The sequence below is a fragment of the Rhagoletis zephyria genome, unplaced genomic scaffold, assembly GCF_001687245.7.
Source record: "Rhagoletis zephyria isolate East Lansing unplaced genomic scaffold, Rhagoletis_zephyria_1.1 Rzeph_scaffold_01610, whole genome shotgun sequence".
NCBI lineage: Eukaryota > Metazoa > Arthropoda > Insecta > Diptera > Tephritidae > Rhagoletis > Rhagoletis zephyria.
In genome coordinates this window covers 13162-36360 of record NW_016158694.1, presented here as the reverse complement: position 1 = coordinate 36360, position 23199 = coordinate 13162, and the positions used below count along the sequence as shown (strand labels likewise).

Below are 23199 nucleotides of genomic sequence, written 5' to 3'. Positions count from 1 at the left end.
TCTTTTTTTAATAAAAAATTCTAAAACTTGAAAGAAAAATGAATTAAAATAAGAAAAAATTATATAAGTTTATATTTAATTTCTCTATTTAATCAAGTTAAAAAAAATAGTTTTCTTTTTAAAACACCAAACCTAACAATTTTGTTTTCAAAAATGAAACGATATGCATTTTTTTAACAATAAACTCTAGGAATAAAATTTATAAAAAAAAATAAAAATACATTAAACAATTTTCTTGAGATTGGGGCCGTTTTTAATGGAAAAGTTTTTTTACGTGGCGAAATTATATACATATCTCAATGGGTAGATCACTTGGCTTTGTAATCCAAGGTCGCTGCTTCATATCCTAGTCACGGCGGTTGAAGAAGTATGATGAGTACCTTTGTGAAAATTATTGTTGTTTTCCACCAAAAGTAGTCCATTAAATTTGAATATAATTGTTATAAGGCCATAAATAACGAAAACGAATAATAACAATAATAATATAAAGTTAGTTTCTAAAAATTAAATGAACAATAAAATCTGAAAATTAGAAGAAAACTAAATAAAAAAAAAACAATTGAATTAAAAAATTAGAAACAATTAATTTAAAAAAATTTAATAAATTAAAATAAATCGCCGCCCAAGATTGCGTTAATCACTCGGCCATTGCGACGGTTGAAGCAGCGCGAGCAAAATGATTAACAAGTACTTTCTGTCAAAAGAGCTTTTTAACATGAAAGCGAGCCTTTTTTGTAAGAATTTCGTGCCAGTATAAACAAAATCTTTCAAACTACATTAACATTAAACTATCTTAGCCGGAATGGCTCTCTTAAATAATGCTACACTCACGCAAGAAACAACGGATGTACTAATATGTGGGTGGCGTATAATTTTGATACTCACTATGTTAGCGCCTGAGACTAAACATATGTATGTACATACATACATACATATGTATTTATATATTACAGACAAAATGGAAAAATAAAAATGCTGTGTTCTTCGTTATTTTGTTTTTTTTTTATATATATATATTTTTTTGCTTTCTTTGACATTTTCACTTCCAATTCACATTTAGCACACTCAACATTCATTTTTCTTTTAGCCAACCAAACTACTAAGTTTTTACGTAGTCCGTATGCATGTATGTTTGTAATATTTTCATTGTCATCTGCGAGAGTTTTCAACATTTCACTTTCAGCTCACCTTAAATAAATCGTGCACAATATTGATAAGTACCATTATTTTTTTTTTAAATTTAAATCACTATTTCTTATATCTGTTTTGGTGTGTAATAAGTTAAAATATTTTAAATAATTTAAGTTTAATTAAAAGCTATGCCACTACATAATAAATATTCGGTTTTTTTTTGTGTCATTGAATTGTTCCATTTCATAATCGTATCAGCGCATTTTCTCACAACCCACATTAAGTAAGTGTATAAGTGTTGCTTTGTTGCTCTTAAGCTAACTAAACATTTGTGTATATTGTATTGTTGTTAAAATATGCTATCTAGCGCATGTTTTTAAAGCCACTTGGTAAGCTATGTTTTTTTATTTTTCTTTTGTATTTAAGCGTTTACGTAGGATACTGGAATATTTGTGTCATTCTTGTACTTGTGCCTCGCTCGGCATTCTTGCTCGCCACTTCGTATCGCCCACTTAATCGATATGGCGTATGCCATTGCGTTGTGATAGCGCCGAATCGGGATTTTTAAGTTCCATTGCCAATTTGTAACCCAGCTCTGGACGGCGATCCCGTCCTTCGACCATGCCACGGACCTGAAAGGGTAGAATAAAAATTCACGTATGTATGTAAATATGTATGCGGAGGGCTTAGTGGAAGATCGACATATCTGGGCAGCCGGTTCGAAGACGCTCTATCTCAGAAAAATTTTCAAAAACGCGCTATTTCAGCTGCCGTTTCATAAACGCTCTATATCAACATATTTTCAGTTGAGATAGGGCGTTTTTGAACCAAATTTTGGGAAAGGGCGTTTTCAATAATATTCTGAGATAGGATGTTCTTCAACCAAATTCTGAAGTATGGAGTTCTTGAAAAAATTTCGAACATAGAGCGTTTTCGAACCGGCTATCGAGATAGCTGTCTAGGTTGATCTTCCACTCAGCCATCGATATAAAATTGCGGTAGATAGATATAGAGAGTGAGACGTTGTCGTTTCATGCGGTGGTGAGTTTTCGTTAGCACGAGAATCCCATAAGATAGGTCGTGTTAGCTGACACGGTCTATGGTTATACCTCGGTGGCTAGTTGAGCTCTTATGCTGAATTTCCACTAGGCATTAAATTACACATTTTTTAATGACAATGTTGGGCATTAATTAATTTTTTAATTGACATACATTTTTTATCATTATAATGCATAGTGGAATTTCGGCATAAGTCATCAGTCTATCTATATTGCAATTTTCAATATGGTTATCCTTCATCCACTTAACTCTGTCTCTCTGTCTCTATCGCGAACACTTGGAACACAGCTAATTTTTATTCTCACCTCACTCGAGTGCACAATCACACCATGATTAGTAATCACCTTCTCCTTGGTGCGTTCGATATCATGAAAATCTGTACCTCGACAGCAGTCATCAATTAAAATCGTGCGATAACCAACTGACAAAGCGTCGACGGCTGTAGCACCTGAAAAGTTATAAGAAAACTATTAAACTCAAGGTCTTTTAAATTATTACATAAGAAGAAATGTATACCAAACTTTTTGTACTTTTCATACAATTTTAGTATATTTTATTTTACTTCATTTTATTCTATTCTATTCTTTTTTATTTTATTTTTACTTATTATTATTTTATCTTTTTATTTGCTTTCTTTTGTTGATCCTCCTGTGGACTTTCATCATGATCACTCACCCACGCACACATCATACGCCAAGCCACATACGTAGATGTCTGTTGTGCCCTTCATCTTTAGCTGCGCATTCAATGTTGTGTCAGAGAGCTTCTTATTGTCCCAGAATACGGAATATGAATCGACTTCTGGATTTGTACCTTTGTATATTTTAATACCGTTATCAACAACTTTCAACTCCTTATGCAACTCAGCGCCCCACGAATCTTGCACGCAATGGCGTGGCCAGAGACGTTGCTTCATCGGTGGTGGGCCAGCAAAGATGACTGTATCGAAGACTTGCGCTGAATCGGCGTCGATCTGAAATGAATGAGCCGATGTTTTCATAAACATGTCTTCTACATAAATACACATGAGCTTTCAATGCATATTTTATACACCATTTGTGTAAGTACTTACCGGCGACGACTCATCCATGGGTCTCATTTTCACGTTGTCGATAAACGAAACATGATCGCTTGGATGCCAATCGAGTGAGTAAAAAACAGCATCAAAGTCCACGGTATCCAACAGATTGTTGGTGGGTTCCAGAATCTAAGCAGCAGCGATGGAAAGAAAAGAAAATGTTAGCGAAAAAAACAAAATAAAGCAAAACTTTTTTGGTGGAAAACTGTAAACGAAATGCTTAACAACCGAAACTTAAACACAAAAGCAAGGCAAGGGCAACAAGCGAGGAAGTGATGCGAATGGGATTTTTCCGCTCCCACATCCCGACTAAAGTTGATGCTTTAAAATATGTCGATGACAGAGATGCGACATACATACATATGTAAATGTCTAATATGTAATGGCGGCATCCGTGCTTATGTACATACATATGTATGTATATGTATGTAGGTTAATATACGTATTTACAGTAGACCGTACCAAGGCGAATTAATACACAAAATCAACTGATCTACCTTACATAAATTCGCCTTGGACCGTACGGAAAAAAATTTCCCCGTAAACCTCCGAGTCTTTTTGCAAGGAAATTTTGAAAAAAAATATATATATTTCTTTGGGCAAACGTAGGGGTCACTTTTTTATATTTTTCGTCATTTACTCGGCATTTACAATCGGAAGTAAATATTTTATAATACTGAAAAATAATAAAAGTCCTTTTTTTATTAACGGGTTCTATGTAAAAAGGCCTTATCTTTCGATTGAGATGACTTAAAACAATATTAAAATTTACCATCAATGAGTAGAATTACAAATAAATTTTCGTTTGGGATTTTCACTTTGAAAATGGGATAATTTTGGAAAACGTATAGCACCATCGGATAGCCCGTCATATATTCCGAACTAAATAACATCTAGAAGGGTTTTTTTCTTACCTAAGGTTTTAACATTTGGAGATCTGACTCCGTACGACTTGGTACGAGTTGCAATCTGACTTCGAAGGAGCTCATGTTTAAGTTGCTTGGCGAAATATTGAATTTTAAAAAACTATTCTATAACAGATGCGTTAACAAAAATTTGAAGCCACTCCACTTGATCACTTTCTCATTATCGTCAGCCGGACAGTATAATAGGCGCTCTGTATCTGGAAATGCTACATATTTGGAGACTTTAGGATTCTAGGACTTGGTCCGAAAGGAGACTTGCGCTTGGAAGAGGCATCAAAGAATGGGTTTTATAAAGGGCGTAACCAATTTGCGAATTATTCCGTGCATTGTTTGAGATGTACTATGTGTGTCAGATAAAATCAAACACTTCATGCTTCCCTCCTCTAGGCTCACAATTCATTTATCCTTCTGGTAAGTAGGGACATTTTTTTATAAAATCTTTATATTGATTGAGCAGATAATGAACGCGAAGACAATTCAATTTAAAAATGATATAATTTTTATGTTAGGGTGGGTTTGACAAAAGTTTCTAATATCCAAATTGACGGCTTGATTTTGATGCCCCAGTTCCTGTCATGAGATTTCAGCAAGTCTATGTCGAAGTTCTAACCTTCTATATATGTACATAACTCTCTCCGGGGAGTGAGTTCCATCGGAGCTTGTCATCAAGGATTACACCCAGATATTTTACTTCTTTAGAAATACTGATCTTGGCTGCATTGAACCTGACCGTTTTCGTAAGGACGTTTATTTCGTTTGACTGCGCCCACGGTTTCCTTGAACCAGATTCAACTGAATCGGTCTGGAACGATGGAATTTCCGATTAGACTATACACCATTCGGCGACTGTGCTTTTATTTGAACTTTACTTTGTTGGGTCTTAACAGTGGTGTGATAACCCGAGCGTATGGAATAACCAGACTCCTTTTTCAGCCTTTGAGAGGACGATACTCTCTAGTTTCAAGAACATTGGAAATACAGCGACAAGTCATTTCATCTACTCATTTGTTCGGAGTCTGCAATTACGACAATTAAGGGGCCAGAATACACTGGCGATAAATACCGTTCAAAGCCTGTCTTTAGTTCGTCAGGCTTACAAGATGGCAGTTCCTGTGGTAGTCATAAATTCACGTTATGGTCAGGTCTGAAGCTTCGTCTTCGTCCACTGCTACCTACTACTCGCCTACTACTACGCCTACTCGCTGTGCACACTTCCACACCAGGAGCATTTTTGTGTGCATCGAAAAATAGTGGCATACATCTGAGCTTGATATTGCGTTCATTTACTTTAAAGTTGCAACCAATTTCTGTTATCTAACCTAACCTTCAGCGCACAGCTTAAAGCTAAGTTGATAGCAGTTCTCCTTGAACGACCTAACTTTTCTTATTTTCATTTCGCTGTATTTCTACTTTATTCCACCCCAACACCCCAACACCCACACCCACACCCAAACATATTAATTTTCACAGTCAGCATTCCTTAGCGACCCGACGCGACACAACGCACGCGTTCCCTAGTTGAGTAGCGCGCCAAACGCTCTGCTAAGCACACTCACCTCATGTCCCTTCTGCTGTGCACTGCAATTACTTATATCCAAGGATCCACTTATAAAATCATTCTGTACATCAACAATGAGGAAAGCGTTCACCGGTCTTACAATCTGCGCCAATATTGTTGTTGTTTTTTTGTTGGTGCGCACGTTGGTTGGTTGTGGTGGTGTTGTTAGTATGCGGAGGACGAAAATAGGAGAGAGAAAAAAGAAAGTAAAGTTAATGTTGGAAAAATGTCGGAGTACTTTGCAGCCAAACAAGCGCTTGAAGAGTAAAAATTATAAACACTTACACAAAAACACATTCACACACACACACACATGAACGCCGCGTGCCAGCGAGTCAAGTGAAATTTACAATAGCCGGCAAGTGCCGGAAGGATACTAGCAGGATATGGCGAAATTTGACGATGACAAGGAGGTGTGTGTTTTTTTTTTTTTTTGTTTGTTTGGGTTTCAGCAGTTTGCCATAATATCGGATATTCATGAGGAGAAAATGAATTTGTTAGACATATTTTTGGCAAATAATTTCAAGTTTGTAAAAATTACACACACATACACACACACTCACCACTTATGCGTACACGGGTTTTCATGCGCTTCGGCATACAAAAGCAAGTTGCCAGCTGTGCCATCAACATTAAAATCACTCGCTAAAAATAACAAGAATGACCCAAGCTAAAATCAGTACGTGACAAATTGAACTTTGAAGGAGTGAGCTGAAGTTTTAAAATACATAAATTAAATGACATTGGACAGTGGTAGATAAGTGTTGAAAAAATATGTAATTTGAAAAATGTTAGGCCTTCGATTATTCGACTTTTTTTCAAAGCAGTTTTCGAAAAATACCCCTTTGAAAAAACCGGTTCCCAATTTTGAAATTAAACAAATAACGGATAAACCGGTTTTATTCCACATATGTATGTGAAAAATGCACCTTCGGTCTTAATTGAACTTTCTTTTAGTACTTGCGCCCTTGCCGCCGTAACCAAGTGATTGAATTTAGAGGAGAAACTCGGCCAAACACGTAGAAAATCGTGTAAGGGTAAGAGTAAGTAATGGTACAGTGGATGAACCAAAAGGCTGTCTGATGCTCTTCCTCTTCTTCTTGTTCTTTCTGTTCTCCCTCTTTTTCTTGAAAATATATCCAGATATTCACAGCGGCGACAGCTTGTAGAAGGACAGGGGTAAACAAGTCCTCCTTCACGCTCGCTGAATATATGTACTAATACAAATATTCTTAAGGAAATTTTGATTATGAATTGCAAATTTTAACACCACTGTATCCATTTATTAATAAAAACCACAGCGAGTAACCCCACAGTAGCATAATAATGGAATAACGCTGTGTTGGCTCGAGCTTCGCCACAATGAATGAGCTGAGCTGGCCATTATTTAAAAAGTTAATGGTTCATGACCTCAATCGAAACACGGGCCAAAGAACTTTTGACGACAAAAATGCAAAAGTAAAATAAAATGAAAATCACTTCCTAGGATATACATACATACATACATACACAAAAGCGTTTGGGTGCTAAGGAGCACGAACGCAGGAAACAAAAATTAAGTAACAATAATCACTTTATAATTTCGGTGATTTCGAGCAGAGAGCACAAACTGGAGATTTCTCTAAAGAAATTGAATTACTTACATATATGTACATATTCATATATAGGTATGTATTTAACTTATATATGTATGTATGTACATATGCATATATGCATATTTCGGAAACAGTATTTGGAATGGACAGTTGTTCGTTGGGGTGAATCAAAGTGGAAATTTAGCATTTAATAGGTTATTTGAGTTTTCACTTAATTAGAAATTCATTGCATACATTTTTACATTACTGCAAGGTATTATGTATCTATGTACATATATATGTATGTGAATATGTAAGTATGCAAACAAATTTAATTGAGCAGAAAAATAATAGGTAAAATATACTGAGTAACATATCAAAATGCAGTGAAGGTACTGCATATCTCCCTGCTTGATTGACTGACTAGCTGACAAGACATATGAAGTGAACTTTGAAGGGCAACAGAAAAGTAATAAATAGCAAAGTAAATTAGTTCCAGTTGTCAGCCCGTGTAACTCTTGTGTAGTTCGTTACTACCAATTTAAACCTCATCCGATGGTCGGGGTGCAGCCTAAGAGTAGCTTATGTTTTTTATCACATTTCCGATTTGCTTCAAAGAAAGTAATACTAGATATTTCAATAGTTAGCAGACTTCTAAATATTAAACGGTTCAGAAAAAAAGAGTAATCCTTCATGTTTACTTTTATCTTTCAAGGTTTAACAAAATGACTAATGAAATGTGATTTACAGGATTTTTTTAAACTATACAAAATTTCCTCCGGATTTATTGGATACTTTCGTTACTTCGTGTTACTTTTCAAGGTTATTTTAAGATTTTTGAGGAGTTTTTCGGGACTTTCCTTAATTGTTTCGGGATTTTTCGGCATTCTCAACGTTTAATTTTTCGGGATTTTTTTTTATCTCGGGATTATTTCAGAAATTTTTGAAACTTTTCCAGATTACCTTCAAATTTTTCTGTATTCTTCCGGGGTTTTTGGTGTTTTACGTTTCAGGATTTTTAAGAGCTTTGAAGGTTCGTTCGGAAATTTTCTTATTTTTTTTAAGAATTTTCGAAATTCCTTATGGTATGTTTTTGAGAATCTTCCGGAAGTTTTTGTTACTTTTTGGTGCTTTGAGACTATTTGAGGAATGTTTCGGGCTTTTTTGGATTTTTCGGGTTTTTGGGAACGCGAGAATAATTAATATAGTACTTAGGAAAGCCGGAAATGCTAAGTTCTTTTGTAGTACTGCCGCGTTATTTAAAAGTTACTAAATATCTTTGTATGTAGTAGTAAAGGAGACCTCAGCTTGTTGGCATTTTAAATCGATTGAACCGCTTTTATTTTCCTATACGCAGTTCTGGTTTTTGGTTGTGCAAACGGGGTGATTAAAAAACGAGCTTTAAGGTAGATAAATGTTTAAGGTAGATAAATGTTCCGAAAACTTCCAACTCTTCATCGAAATTTGATATGACGGCACACTTTAGAATAAGGAAAGCTTAAAAATAACAAAAAAAAAATTTTTAATTTTTTGGAAATGGATTTTTTTAACTATTGCAATTGTTTAGCTATAAAGACGCATGCCGTTATTTAATTGTTTTTTCTATTTTTTTGTTCATGTCAATCACAGAAATCACACCAAACCCTTCATTAACACATTTTATATACGTAAGTGCTTGCTTACATACGCTCACACAAATGCAGATATGCATGTGTGCATATTTAGATATTTCTACATACGTACAGGTAACCATTAACTGCCGGAAATTACTTTAACACCTTTTCTCACACACGGCAAACAAAAAATCATTGCTTGCATACAACTTTATTTTATTTACATTCATATGTATATGTATGTAGTATGTGCGCGTAGATACATATGCACCTGCATGCCACCACCATATGCATTCATATTATTTCACGTCAATTGCAAGAATTTTAAACTATAACCTTCCTTGGCTAAGTTTTTGCACACACCTCGCCAGCACATCCTCGACTCGCAGCGCTCGGCTTTCGACTTACGGCATCACTTGATTGTAAACGGCATTGCAATATGAAATTGAAATTGAATTGAGTTGCTTGCCAGACAGGAAGGAAAAAATCACACCCACACACAAACACAAGCAAACACACACCCACACACACACAACGACAGGACATGAATGTCGAAAGGGGTAAGTAAAATAAATTTGCAATAAGAAGCCAATTCCGGCAACATTCAAACAACATCAAATACTCGTAACAACAAAACACTTTCTTACCTTTTTTGTAGTAGTTCGAAAGTGGCTTTTCCTCTCTAAGCTTATGAAAAGTATTTGTTGTTATTTATGATTTGTATAAGTTATGTAATAACAATTGTGGGGAACTTCGCAGAAGTGATATTTCCTATAAAGTGTATGTATTGGCAAGTGGAAGGATTTAAAGTTGTTAAATCGAAGTGCACACATACATACATATATGCATACCAATCGAAGTTTCATTAAAAAGTTGTGTTACCAACCCGCAGTAAAGGTCTCATAGACAGTCACCGAGTAAAAAGTTGCAAATATGAAACAGAAATAGACAAGAAATTCGACTTAGAATCATAGTACAGTCGTCAGAACAAGTTTAAAGGACATGTAAGCTTCAACTACCTCAAGCCAATTCTGTGATCGATATAACTAAGAATAAATACAATCCTAAGCATAGTATTGGGCTGAGATCTCTCGACGTTTCAGGTGGTTCTTCAAATCAATCCTTAATCTGGCGAACTCTAGGCAGAATAAGGATCCGTGAAGCTATTAAAGCGCAAAACATTGGTTTCCAAATAACAGTAGCCCGGTCAAGACATCTGTCGAAATAGAGAGACAGAAGGACTTTGCTAAGTGAGGTTTTCGTTCCCCGCTCGCTGAACCGACTGTGAGCTCATCTGTCCGGTAGTAGTCTACAAGTTGCCAGCGGTGATGATCTCAAGAATACCCCGCCCGACCAATTCATCAGTCATGCAATTTCCTGCAACGTTTCTATAATTTGATCCATATATCAATTTGATGTGGTACTAATTCGAGGCGATTGCTCGAAAAGTAATTTAACATTCCCCATTTGGCTATGAGAGTGGATGTTTACATTTATTATCGGTAATAAGTACAATAGACCTGCATGTAGCCAATCGGTCGATTTATTGAAAGCGGCCGTCTTCAACGCTCTTGAAATATTGAAACCTGAACATAAAATTCATGGCAAGTTCCTAACAGAATACAACTCTGCGGTCCTTCTGCGATTTTTCCATGAAGATATTGATTGGACTTCAATTCCAGACGCCGTCACGCTCCCATCAACCCCTTTTAGGGATCTGAGAAGAAAAATATCCCTTAGGAACCAGCCGCGGAATATACGGATTCGTTTCTTCCAAGAATATGTAGAAGGAAAACCCATAGCTTCTTAGTCTGAGCTCTTCTCTTATAGTGGTCCTATTGGAAAGAAAGGCTTGGTACCTGTAAGTTTTTTTTCTGCAGCCTTCCTGGCAAGCATATTTGTATCTCTGTCTCCTTCTTTGGTTTTAGAGCCTGAAATTCAGTGAAAGGAAAACTCTGTTGTTTGGCGCTAAGGCCTTTACCCTCTCAGCGCACTCGAGAACCTATGAAAACTAAATTTTATGACATAGAAGAGCCGTCATGCGGCCCGACTGCCGCTTGGTTGTTTGGTTGGTAGATCCGTTGCCTGGCCACTTTCCCAGGATCCAATTAGCGCTGAGATCAACATTTTGCTACGCTTTCTCTGGGATTCCTTGTACTACCTGCTTTCATGATTCGTCGGTTTAACAAAGCATCTGGATGGTTTTGTCGATGAATCTATTTATGCTAGTAATGGAGCATTTGAATCCCATACGATTTTGGAAGGAAAATCTCCCTTATTCATGCGAATTCTAGGCACTCGCCGATATAAAGTAAGTCCGCTTCCTTACTTTCCTCCAGATTGCAGCTATAGTACAGTGGGTAATACGGAAGGCCCATCTGGGCAGCAGATTCCCCAATGGCGCAGTGTCCCGTTATCGTGCCAGTTAACGTGACTATATATTTCCTTGACCTCTTTAAAAGTTCCTTGTTTCTCGTCCATATGTTCCTCGCAGTTCTGCACTAGTGAAGGTTATTCCAACGTGTCTTAGCCATACATGCAACTTGTAGATGCAGTTCCCTTCTGGTGAGTTCGCGACACTGCATTGTCTCTGCTGCGGATTTATCAAGAGATGACCGCAGTCAATTTTGGACCCATCAGTATAGATTTCAGTGGAATTCTCCTCTACTATCCAGCCCCTACTCCAATCCTGGTTACTATTGGTCATAAATCTGGGTCCAAAGATACTGGTTTCAGTGCCTGCGGGTGTTTTAAGCCGTCTATGTACTACAAAATGGGGAACAACTGGGCGTGTTTTTTTTTATATTTCTCCGATAGTTCCGGCATACCTTATTCCCTAGTTCTATTTAATTCAGAGGGACTCAGTTGTTAATATCGAATTGAACATTTTTTAACTCTTGATGCATATACACAAAGTTCTCGGACGAGCGGTGGCTGCTCCTAAAGACATACATATATTCGAAAAATTTGCATACTCATCGGCCAATAATAAAACCATTCCTGGAACTGGCAATGTACATATGCAAATACATATAGTAGTACGCCCAAGGACAACTCACTCATCCACAAACACGCATGAGCACACATACATCCACCTATAATTGTATTGATCCTCTGATGCGTACAGTAGCATGTAAATTGCGATTTATGTCAACCGGCCTTCAATGCTGCTGCTATACACATATGTACATGCATACATATGCACTCACGCGATATACATACATACACATGTGACGCCTTCAGGATTCAATTACTCACATTTCAGTGAAGTTGCTCTTTTTGCACAATTATTTACTTTTTTCTTCAGTCTGCATCGAATAATACGCAGAAATCGCGAATGCAGAATGAAACAGCAGAAAAAAAAAAGTGAAAAGTGCTGCATAAATTGTAGAAGGAAAAAATAAATGGCAAAACGAATTGTTAACAACCACATATTATAACGGCTTGATATTTATGAATTTTTAACGCCAACAAAGCGATGCAGCCGCCGCTACACAGTTAATAGAATGAAGCCCACACCAACAACACCATTTGCAGGAAAATAACTCAATTAAGGCGTGACTCGCAAACTTTCATATATGTATGCCATTTACTCGGCACATACTCGTACATACATACATACTCGTATGTAAAAACTGATTTTATTTGATTTTTTGTTTGTTCATGAAAATTTGTATCTGAAGGATATATGCATACATGCATAACTACGACAACACGATGCATCAGACAATGATGTTACATATATCTACTGACTCACCGTTTTTATCCAACGATTCCAGCAAAATTTAAATTCCTCCCTGTCAATATAGCCATCACCGTCCGTATCGAATACTTCGAAAATCTGCTGCAATCGATCCGCTGGCACATCGTAAATGTGTCCCTTGTCGTTGCGGAATAACGCCCGACAGATGAGCGTAAATTCGGCTAAACTTAGGCGGTCATCGCTGCGAAAGCAAACAGAAAAGGATAAGAGTTTAGTAGACGTGCATGCATACAAACGTACATACATACATAATAGACATGTGCATTTATATATAAGTGCATATATTTGTTTAGAGACCTATGCATGTACTGGCTGGTTTTGGAAGCTGCGAATATATCAAACAAAATTAAAGAAAACAAGTTAAATATTTGCTTTTAACAGGTTGTTCGTGAGCTGAATCGTGTGGGAAATATCTTCGTCAGTCCAATTTTTTTGAGATTATTTATTGGTAGAGGAAGTGGTCTATCGTCCAAAATAATTTCCTGCCTCCTCTATGCCACCATAGTTAAGGCTATTATGTTGAATGGAGTCCTCGTCTGATGGAATTGACTATAGAGAGTTTCACTGGTTAGCAGCCAGAGCGCACACAACAGGCTGCTCTCATTGGTATTAGTAGTGCAATTCAGACCACTCCCGCTCTCATTAGTATTAAAGGTTGCAATTTGGACCCCTCCCGCTCTGGAACTGATCGCCATGCTAAATATAATACCATTGCAGGTAAGACTGCCACAGCAAGGACTTAAATCAGGGAAGATATATCACCAACAGGGATCAGCCGGCAACGCCACTGACCACCAGTGGTCACTCTTCGACAGCAAAGTCCTTATGCTTTCATAGCTACAGCCCTCCCCTATAGTGCCGTTTGTGATAAGTCACTGTCCGTTCGGAATTCAAGCATTCAGACTACAAACATGGGCGCAATTGTCTGCGAAGCTTATATTGGCTCGGTGTTTAAAACCAGTGCTGAGGAATACTAGGCCACTTATATTAGCCACCTTCGTAGCTTGGTTATTGTCTCACGGCGTTACAGCAATTGAGTAGTTCAACCTCCGTTGCATTTCCTATTTCCTGGCAGCCATAATAGGGTAATTTCAAATTGATTGAATTTATTGAAAATTCGGTCTATTCCTCCACTACAACCCTCCACAGCTTGTGACCTAACCACGAACTCGCGGATGCATGCTCCTTCATATACCTTACCGCCTGGAAAATGATCGTGTAGTCCGGTATGATAATGGATGACTACAGATTAACACCTACAAACTTCAGAACACCTACAACCCACCGCCTAAAAACAGCCAAGGTTGAAGGTATGCCTACATTTTGAGTAGAATTGACTTCAGATATGTTTCCGTACGCCTCCTTGTCAGTTCGTCGGCTAAGCAGTTGCCGGCAATGTCCCTGTGTCCAGGGACCCATACAACAGTCAAGGAGCATTTTGATGTCAGCTACTTTAAACGTCATTCCTTTAGGTTTAAGAGATTTGATAGCAGCCTGGCTCTCGGAGTAAATAGCACACTGGAGGGGCGGAGGTTTTGAGCCTCGGAGCGGCCTCTAATATGGCTTATAGCTCTGCTTGAAAACGCTACAATGGTCCGGTGAGCGAAAACTGAGGTCTAGCGTGAGTTCTTGATACGATTTCTGCCGTCAATCTTTGGATTCTGCTAAGTATTTTGAACTTCCTCTTATACACAGGCTATTTTTTGAATCAGACAAGGGTTTTGAGCTTAACTTGCTCCAGCAATTGGCATTTAGATTATTGGCTTTATTAGACTGACGCAGAACACTTTGTCCAAGTTCAGCCTTGGAAAATAAATCCTCTAATTATAATAATAGACTAAAAAAAATTATCAAATAGTTTTACGAAAGATCTTGCTAATGCGAAGATGGAAGCGCAAGGCAACCGTTTTGACAATTCGATGTCTTCTTTAATTTTCCACTTTTGCCTCACAAAAATCACTGTTATATAATTTACTGCAGCTGTCAAACCCAACGACGTATGTGTCATTAAAAAAAAAAAGCTACAAATTTTACGCCACCAGATTTATTGCCCGCATATTTTAAAGCTTTTTCCACACTTTCAATGCAATACAATTTTTCGAACTCTGCTCCAACATCAATAAAATTTTCACTAAATTCTTACAGCATTTTCTTGGTTCAAAGTTTCTTTTCCTTTTTTTTTTGAACACTCACCCGTCCTTATCGAATGCCGTAAAGCAAGCGTCCATTGCTGAACCGTTCGGATCGTCGATTACAATTGGCGGTGTTGGTGAGTCCATTCTCACGGAAATGTCTCGCTGCAGCCAAATTTTATACCGTCAAGAGGGGCAACAACAACCACAACAACAATGCACCTGCAAGTAGAAGTCAAGTGAAAGTTTAGAATACATACACAGACACTGCACAAATGCACACACACACACACACACACACACACACCCACAAATACACAATGAAACACACTCACTCCCTCCACACGTATGTACGTGCAGTTGAAACCACAAATTGGAGCCAAACGCGTCTTAGTTAAAACCTCTAAATTGCCACTTCGTCACGCTGACACCCACCAAGGAAGCGGGAAGCAGGCAGCAGAAGTTGTTCGATGACGTACTAAAAATTAAAAATATTCAACCGAACACTTTAAAGGAGAATTGCTTTGGTGGCGCAATGAATGCCAGTTGCGAACTCCACCGAAAATTGCACTGTCGATCTAAGACTGCGGCAGAGCGCCAACTGTTGGCTAAATGTTCGAGCGGCAGCGTTTTTGTTGTCACCAAGCGCAGCTTTTTCAAGCTGAACGCTTCAATGATTTATCGAAATAACAAAGCGCACTACACCCAACGCAGCGGAAGTGGCTTAGGTGTGGTCGTCATGGAGACTACTCGTTCGATTCATGTGACGGCATGGAATGGGCTACTCTGCCAAATTTTCAAGCGTTTTCATTCAGCGGTTTTGTGGGATTCGGCGATACACTTACACTGTATTTACTCGTACCTGAAAACTGCTGCAATTTAACTCGAATAAGTGGCTTCAAACGTGAACAGCGGCGGTGCGAGTGTGCAAACGAGGCAGGTAAAAACAGCAGCAGCAGCAGAGGCGTTAGAGGCGGTAATAGGCGTATGCGACCGACCGCCTGCCGCATCATCAAATGAGTAATGGCACGAAATGATAAATCGTTTGATAGCATTTAGGCAAATTTCTTTATGAACGAATGAACTTAGGGTACACCGCACGAAAATGTTCATAGTCATGTGTGTTTGGTTTAATTTAGTACAAAATTTAATAGAGGGTTAGGGAAATACTTTTTTGGTTTTTGGGTTTTTTTTGAAATAAGCGAGTTATCTAAATAATCTTTAAAAGTCTTTTTATGTAAAAAATTTCCCAAGCAAATTTTTAAGTTATGAAAATTATCTTTCTTTGAGTGTTTGGAAAAGCTAATTGATTTATTGTCTAAAAGCATGTATAAGAAATTTGCAACTGTCGCTTAGACTTTCTTAATGGCACATTCATCGCCGCGAATTTCAAGGTAATTCAAAGTTATTACACTCGTAAGCAAACCGCAAGCAGTAAACGAAAAGTCGAAGTTGCGGCAGGACAATGTAAAATTCAAAAATTTCGTTCGTTTCAATTTCCTATGTAGTGGAATAATAAAACCCAACACTGCACTAATAGAAGTACACAGTCTGAAGGGAAATCAGAGACTTGTACAATTTTGATCGAAACCAGGTAGGTCAGCCTAGCGCATCTATCTCGTGTAAATGTTTTGCCTATGTAAATCCTTTACCATCTGGACCTGCGACCATCTGGACTCCCGGTTGAATTTACTACTGTCCTTGTGATCTATGTAGCAGATTCCCCTTTTGTGGAAGCCACAGCTGTCTAAGTTGAGGGCGTCGAGCAGACTTACTGGGAACTTAATAAGGTTGGACTAGGAATTTACAAGTGCGAAAGGGGAAAGGTGAAAATAGTTTCTGGAGAGTGCTTTCTGTGAAAACGTAGAAGGTGTCATGAATTCTCGCTAGGAATCTCGCTACAGAGGCTTACTTGAGCGATGAGGCAGGACACTGGACTATGAGTAGCGAGGAGTAATTTCCCCAGAGTAAATTTCCTTGAGTGAAGTGCGTGGTAACTGCGCTGATTTTTCCGACCTTCTGGATGACCCTGGCCTCACTTGGGTGATGATAATCTATTGATTGCACATACAAAATTTTCTCCTGCACAAGAGCGAGTCCAACAGTACTATATTGCTTTTAGATCCAGGTACGATAGAATTTGACATACTTAAAATTAAAATTAAAACTTTTCCAATTTTTTTTTTTCTTCTGGATGTAATTTATTAACAAACTCACACAAACGCCATCATGCAAGCAGACGGATTACCTAACTGAATAAAAAAAGATAAAAATTCTGCGGTAGCATAGGTGAAACCTCAAAACTAAAACGATAAGTCCATCCACCAAAGGAGTACTCGTAAGTATTTTGGAAATATCATAGAGAAAATAGTGAATGGTGGCAATCAAAAGTTGAATGAAGAGTTCGTGACGTGTGACATTATGAGCACATAAACACGCACACACTGGTAGACCAAAAATAAATATAATTTGGCAAACAAAAAAAAAACGCATGACAAATATGGTTGAGGTGAAAAAATTTTGAGCGGATTTTCCGAAAGATAAGCATAAAAGCTGTTTTGTTGTGGCACGCATGAAAATTCGCATTCCGAGTCGGAGAAATCCACGTCATTATTTCAGTTGAAATAGGCATCCATTAGCGGTGGAACTACTTATAAAAAAAAAAAATAGCTACAATTACCCTAACCCCCGTTTGGTGCTAAAAATATGCCAACTTTTAGTTAGATTTAAACTGATTTTCCATTCCCATTTTCATGCATATACATATATCGCATTTAGAGCGCAATTTTTTTCGGCGCCAATAGGCATTGATTTCCCAAATGAAGAATTAACGCGAAATTGAATAAATATTAGCGCAAAAAAAAAAGAAAGTCGTTAAAAACGGAAATAAACTAAATGCTTGGTGGGGCATGCATGTGTTTGACAAAGTCACATTGAGTGTGTGTGTGTATAGGTGGCGATGTACATACATATATATATATATATATATATATATATGTACGTATTTGCATTCAGGTGTTTAGCGCTTTTTACGCTTCATTGCGTTTGATTTTTGTGCGCCACACAATCCTCTGCTCGCGATGCGCAACTCTGCTTGCTACATATTTATGTAGATAAGTTAGTAAGCCACTTTTTGGCATTGAAATCGTTACGAAATGTGGCACTACTCGTCAATTTCTAAATAGTCATTTCGACAATGTGTGGAAATTAGAAAAGTTCATTCTTTTCACTTTTCCATTATCGTGGCAATCAATGTGCACGCAATACTTGGTTTGGGGTGCCCATCACCGACACCACAACTAGTCAAAGTATCTGCCATGACAAATAATAAATGTGCCACTATTCTGGGGAAGACGCTAGGTAAAGGTTTTTCTTTCGATAATAGAATGCAAATCACATTTTTGGCGGTTTTGCGGGCCAAGGAGCAAACCTGTGTTTTACCGAATGTTAGTTAGAGGGTTCGCGTTCACCAAGACCTAAATTTGCTTCAAGCATTATCCGTTAGCTGATTCATTATCTCTTTCCCGAAAGTGTTATGTCTTAAGGAAGTCAGACTAGGAAATGAAATGCCCTTTCCTTCCTGGTACCACTATTATTTAGTATGCTACAGGCTTCACATAAGCCCAGAACTTCAGTCTGAATTATGCTAGCATGGTTTTCCAGCGGCAAATCAGTAAACAAATTACTGCCGATACCTATTTGCGAAGAGATAGCCCTGTATCTTGTGCCGCCCCTGGTGACAAACCGGCTCGTCGATACTTCCACTAGATATACTTGTACCATCCTGCTTCCCAGAACTTGATCTATAAGTATCAACAATCGCGAAATGGTGCCAACATCCGCAAGCCAAACTCTGGAATGTCTACAAAATTCAAAGTCCTATATCAAAAGACAGAAACTCAGCAAGTTCTATATCCAAGGATAAAGCACAAGTTCAACATCGAAGAACTTGATCGCATGCGCTATTTCAAAGGATATTCTTCTTCTTCTTCTTTTTTGGCTCTGTAATCGCCTAAGCGATTTTGGCCGAGTTCAGCAAAGCACGCCAGTCGTTTCTCCTCTGTGCCAACTGACGCCAATTGGAAACGCCAAGTGAAGCCAAGTCCTTCTCCACCTGATCTTTCCATCGCAGTGGGGGCCTCCCTCTTCCTCTGCTACNTATGGACCTCTACCCGCTCTCTTTGAAATAATTAAAATATGAAAAACTAAAATCGAATGGCCTTATTCATAAAAAATAAAGATGTTTTCAAAATTGTTCAGTTTATAAACCTTCTTTAAAGCTACTTTATTTTTTATAAATATAGCCATAACTCTTTCATTTCATTGGAAATAAATTATAATTATTAATTTATTCGCCAAAGTGCGAATAATCAGGAAGAGAAAATAATTATTATCTTGATTTTTAATGATATCAAGAACATAAGCTTAGGTTAGCTTATGAGAGCTTGTGTGAAGTGTATCCTACTTTCACTCGGACGCATAGTTTCCTATTCGGAGTTCACTCTGCCTGCAAGTGTTGGGAGAAGGCAATTTCATTAACCGGGGTTCCTTTGCGAATGGGAAAAAGGAATATCCAACTACTAACCAACTGCACCAATTGATATTCGAAAAGGAGATTGTAGAGCTCCATGAGTTCACTCTGCCAGACTGGTGAAAAAGTGTGGTTCTAGTGGTTTCAGTCGTTCCGACTGCAGACCACGAAATCGGCGTAGGCAATGATCAAATAATTCCTTATCAGCAGGTTCCCAAAAAAAAAAGCTCGTTGGTATCGCAGCCATTGCAGGATCGGTGCTCTTAAACAAATTTATTGAGCCTCAGAAGGTATTTCAACTATATCCTGTCTATATGTAAACGCGCTCAAAATGCCCTCTTAACAAAGTTGAATATTGTCTATGCATTGAAGAAATATTATAACAATTTAAACTTATCAGCATTGGCATCAGTTTCACATGCCCAATTTCGTTTTGTGGTATGACCTCCAGGGCGTATGAGCAATGTGCTATGAAAGCGGATGCACACGGTTACTTGTGCATACATACATACATACATACATACACATTAATGCATATGCTTGCATTAACCTGCAGCAGACCGGCACGGACCGCTTGTGACAGTACAGGACAATTAAATGCTTTACATGCCCTTTGAATTGCATACATTTTTGGGCAGCAGCAACAATGCAACACCAGTGATGCCAACCGGTCAGACAAAAAAACAAAAACAAAAATAACAAATTACCGAAGCGCACTGACGGCAGGTAGGTATTTGTGCGAACGGAATTTATGTTGTAGCGGACAATGGTTTTAATTGCTTTCTTATTTATTGGTGTGCGTAGCGCGCCAACCATACATACACACACACACACACACAAACACGCACGTGTGCTTACATTGAAAACTGTGTGCGTAAATTTGTTGAGGACATTTTAGCGCATTTATCCCTTGTCCTTTTGGCTGTACATGCATCTGTGTATGTGCGATTGTATGTATGTGTGTGTGTGGGTCTGCTGTTTGTGGGCACGTGTTTGCAATTGTAATTGCTAGGATGGGAATTATTGAAAATGCAAATTTGCTTTTGTGCAATTTCGCCTTGAAAATGTTTGCCGCACAAAGGTCACACATTGCAGAGGCTGTCTGTAGTTGGTAGTTGGTTTTTGGGTGCTGGTTGCCCTTTGCTGTTTTTGCAGTTTGCAAGTTGCGATTTGTTGTCGTCACAGCTCCTGCTCTGCGGCAAACTTAAAGTTGTGACTATTGTTTGTTTGATATAATATTTATGACTTCTAACCTAAATCCAAACGAACGGGCCAAAACGTTGACTTAAATTCAATGGAAATATTTGTCGGCATGCAGTGTATGTATAAACAGAAAATTGCTATACAAAATCAGGTGCGATGCGGTATAAACTATATGTATATGTAACGAGCAGGTTAGAGTGCGAAAAGAAGATTTACAGCGCGTTTTTTCATATAAATTTCGCATTTGTAAAGCATAGGTTGGGTTGAGAGGGTTGGCCCAAGACAAGGGCACACTAAGACCTTGAGCTTTGGTCCTATCCCAGCAACTGTTAGGTCCCGGAAACATCCTGCGGGCCTGTTTAAAGTTGCGATCCAAGGTGTGTCAACAAAAGTCTAGCAAAATCTGGGCCTAGACAGCCCAGGAAGTGTCATCCATGCAGCTGCGACAATGAGGTTCCGATGTAATGATTATTCTCACGACATACACCGCAACGGGGTAGTGCACTGTCAGCGTACCAATGAAAATTTTGAGCTAAGTGACTGTCCGCCAAAGAAGATCCCTAAACCGCTTCCGGTCCACCCTCGGCCAGAAAGACCTTGACATATCACGAGTCCCATGTTTCCAAAAGTAGTCCACAAGTAGCAGCTCAATAGCCCCGTAGTTTCCTGCGATATTACTATGTCCTGAGACTGACAAGGAACTACTCAAACGCGACCGACAAAGACGTTTTGCATTTAGCCCGCACTTCTTTTCATGTAGATGAAAATGTAGCGTAGCGATTGCTAAAATCCTTTTACAGGACTCTGATTTCCGTCTGGCTGACTAAGGTTCGCAACGCACTACTAATACCAATGACAGCAGGCTGTTTCATAGTTTCAGCTTATTGCGTATTTCGCGAAACGAGGGCTCTATGAAACATAAGTAATGGGTTTAACTATAGATTTTTAGAGTAAGGAGTGAACCCAATTTCTTCCTTATTATCCCCGGCAGCAGCATTAGAGAGCCACTGTAGCTTTTGCCACGCTCTTGAAAAACCAATCCCAAGNTTTAGAGTAAGGAGTGAACCCAATTTCTTCCTTATTATCCCCGGCAGCAGCATTAGAGAGCCACTGTAGCTTTTGCCACGCTCTTGAAAAACCAATCCCAAGTATTTGACTATCCGCAAGCTCAATGAAAATGCCTCCGATCGGGGTGGAGATACATGGGGCCCTTTATACTTATTTAAACGAAACGAACCTTCTGTCTTACTAGGACTTACGGCAAGTTCCCACTTAGCAGACCGCTGAGTAACGAAGTGCAGGTACCCTTGGGATAAGATATAGAGGGTAGCCAAAAATTCATCCCTTATTAAAGTACAACATCTTCCGCATAGATAGGTAATCACACGGCATCCCTTAGCCACTAGCTTCTCTAGCAGGCCGTTTACGACAATAATATCGCAAAAATATGAGATGATAGCAAACCCGCGGCGTTCACCCCNGTTTACGACAATAATATCGCAAAAATATGAGATGATAGCAAACCCGCGGCATTCACCCTTTTTTTAAATGTCTAAAAAGTTAAATTTAATTTTATTTATAAGTTAAATGAAGAGTTGTTATGGCATGGATGTCAAACGTAAGAAATTTAATAAAGCCTTCTGTCTAAAAACGGGGGTGCCACTTGTTAAAGTTAAACCCAATTTCAGTAAGAAGTCAAATAAAATATTGAAATACAAGTGTGAAAGTAGTCTACAAAAATTTATTTTTAATAACATTTTTATTAGAAGGTCTAAGGGTTGCCACACGTTTTCAATGTTACTTTAATTAAATTATTAAGTTAAATCAAATACATACCAAAATATTGATGTCAAGCCATAGGGACTTATGAAAGCTTTATTTTAAAAATATTTGTGCAGAGGGCTGCCACCTGTTTAAAGAATTAAAATCAATTTCATGAATAAACCAAACTAAATTATTATTTTATTTTATAATTATTTTGAAGAGAGTTGTGGGTTGTTTAAAAAGTCCAATAAAAGCTCTTTTTCTAAATATTTTTGAAAGGGTTGCCACCTGTTTAAAAAGACAACTTCAAAATATTCAATAAGTTAAGTAAACTATTTTAATATGAAAATAAGATTTTATAAAGGTTTATCTCCAATATATTTAAAGGGTTTCCACCTTTAAAAATTTAACTTTAGTTTGATTGTTAATTTAATTTAAATGTTATAGTCGGAGTAAATTACGTAATTACGCTAAATTACTTTGAAGGCCAGCTTTATAAAATATATGGAAATCGTTTTTCTCATTTAGATTAAATAATATGATATTTATATGAAACAAATAGTTTTAGTATAGGTTTTTATTCAGACACATTTTTGAATAGAGCTGGCACCTTTTCTTTATACGCGCATCGCGTGAAAACTACTAAACCGATTTAAACGAATTTTTAAATGATTTTTGGGGATTACACAGAGAAGGTTGTTATACTTATATAATTTATATATACATTTTATTTAAATCGGTGAAATCAATTTGAAGATATAGGCCTTTATATCTACATATCGTAGTATAAGTATATAAAAATGTTAGGTTTGTTCGGAAGGAAAATGGTCGTAAACAGCTTGACCGATTTTAATACTTTTTCTTCCG

At 37.8% G+C, this 23199-nt stretch overlaps 1 protein-coding gene across 5 annotated transcripts in view; it reads right to left on the bottom strand.

Moving 5' to 3' along the window:
* Nucleotides 1–1029: 1029 nt before the first annotated feature.
* Nucleotides 1030–23199, bottom strand: part of Naam (Nicotinamide amidase) — a 35325-nt gene continuing 13155 nt past the window's right edge. For 3 of the 5 annotated variants that reach the window (XM_017618377.1, XM_017618378.1, XM_017618379.1), the window contains exons 2-8: nt 14896–15056; nt 12697–12883; nt 5751–5855; nt 3263–3397; nt 2866–3163; nt 2496–2638; nt 1644–1763 (exon numbers count right to left, since the gene is read on the bottom strand). In XM_017618377.1, coding sequence (XP_017473866.1) covers nt 1644–1763; nt 2496–2638; nt 2866–3163; nt 3263–3397; nt 5751–5855; nt 12697–12883; nt 14896–14981 — 1074 coding nt within the window. In that variant the 5' untranslated portion in view covers nt 14982–15056. Of the gene's footprint in view, nt 1764–2495; nt 2639–2865; nt 3164–3262; nt 3398–5750; nt 5856–12696; nt 12884–14895; nt 15057–23199 lie in introns of those variants that run through there. The other 2 variants (XM_017618380.1, XM_017618381.1) reach the window with 2 other exon arrangements.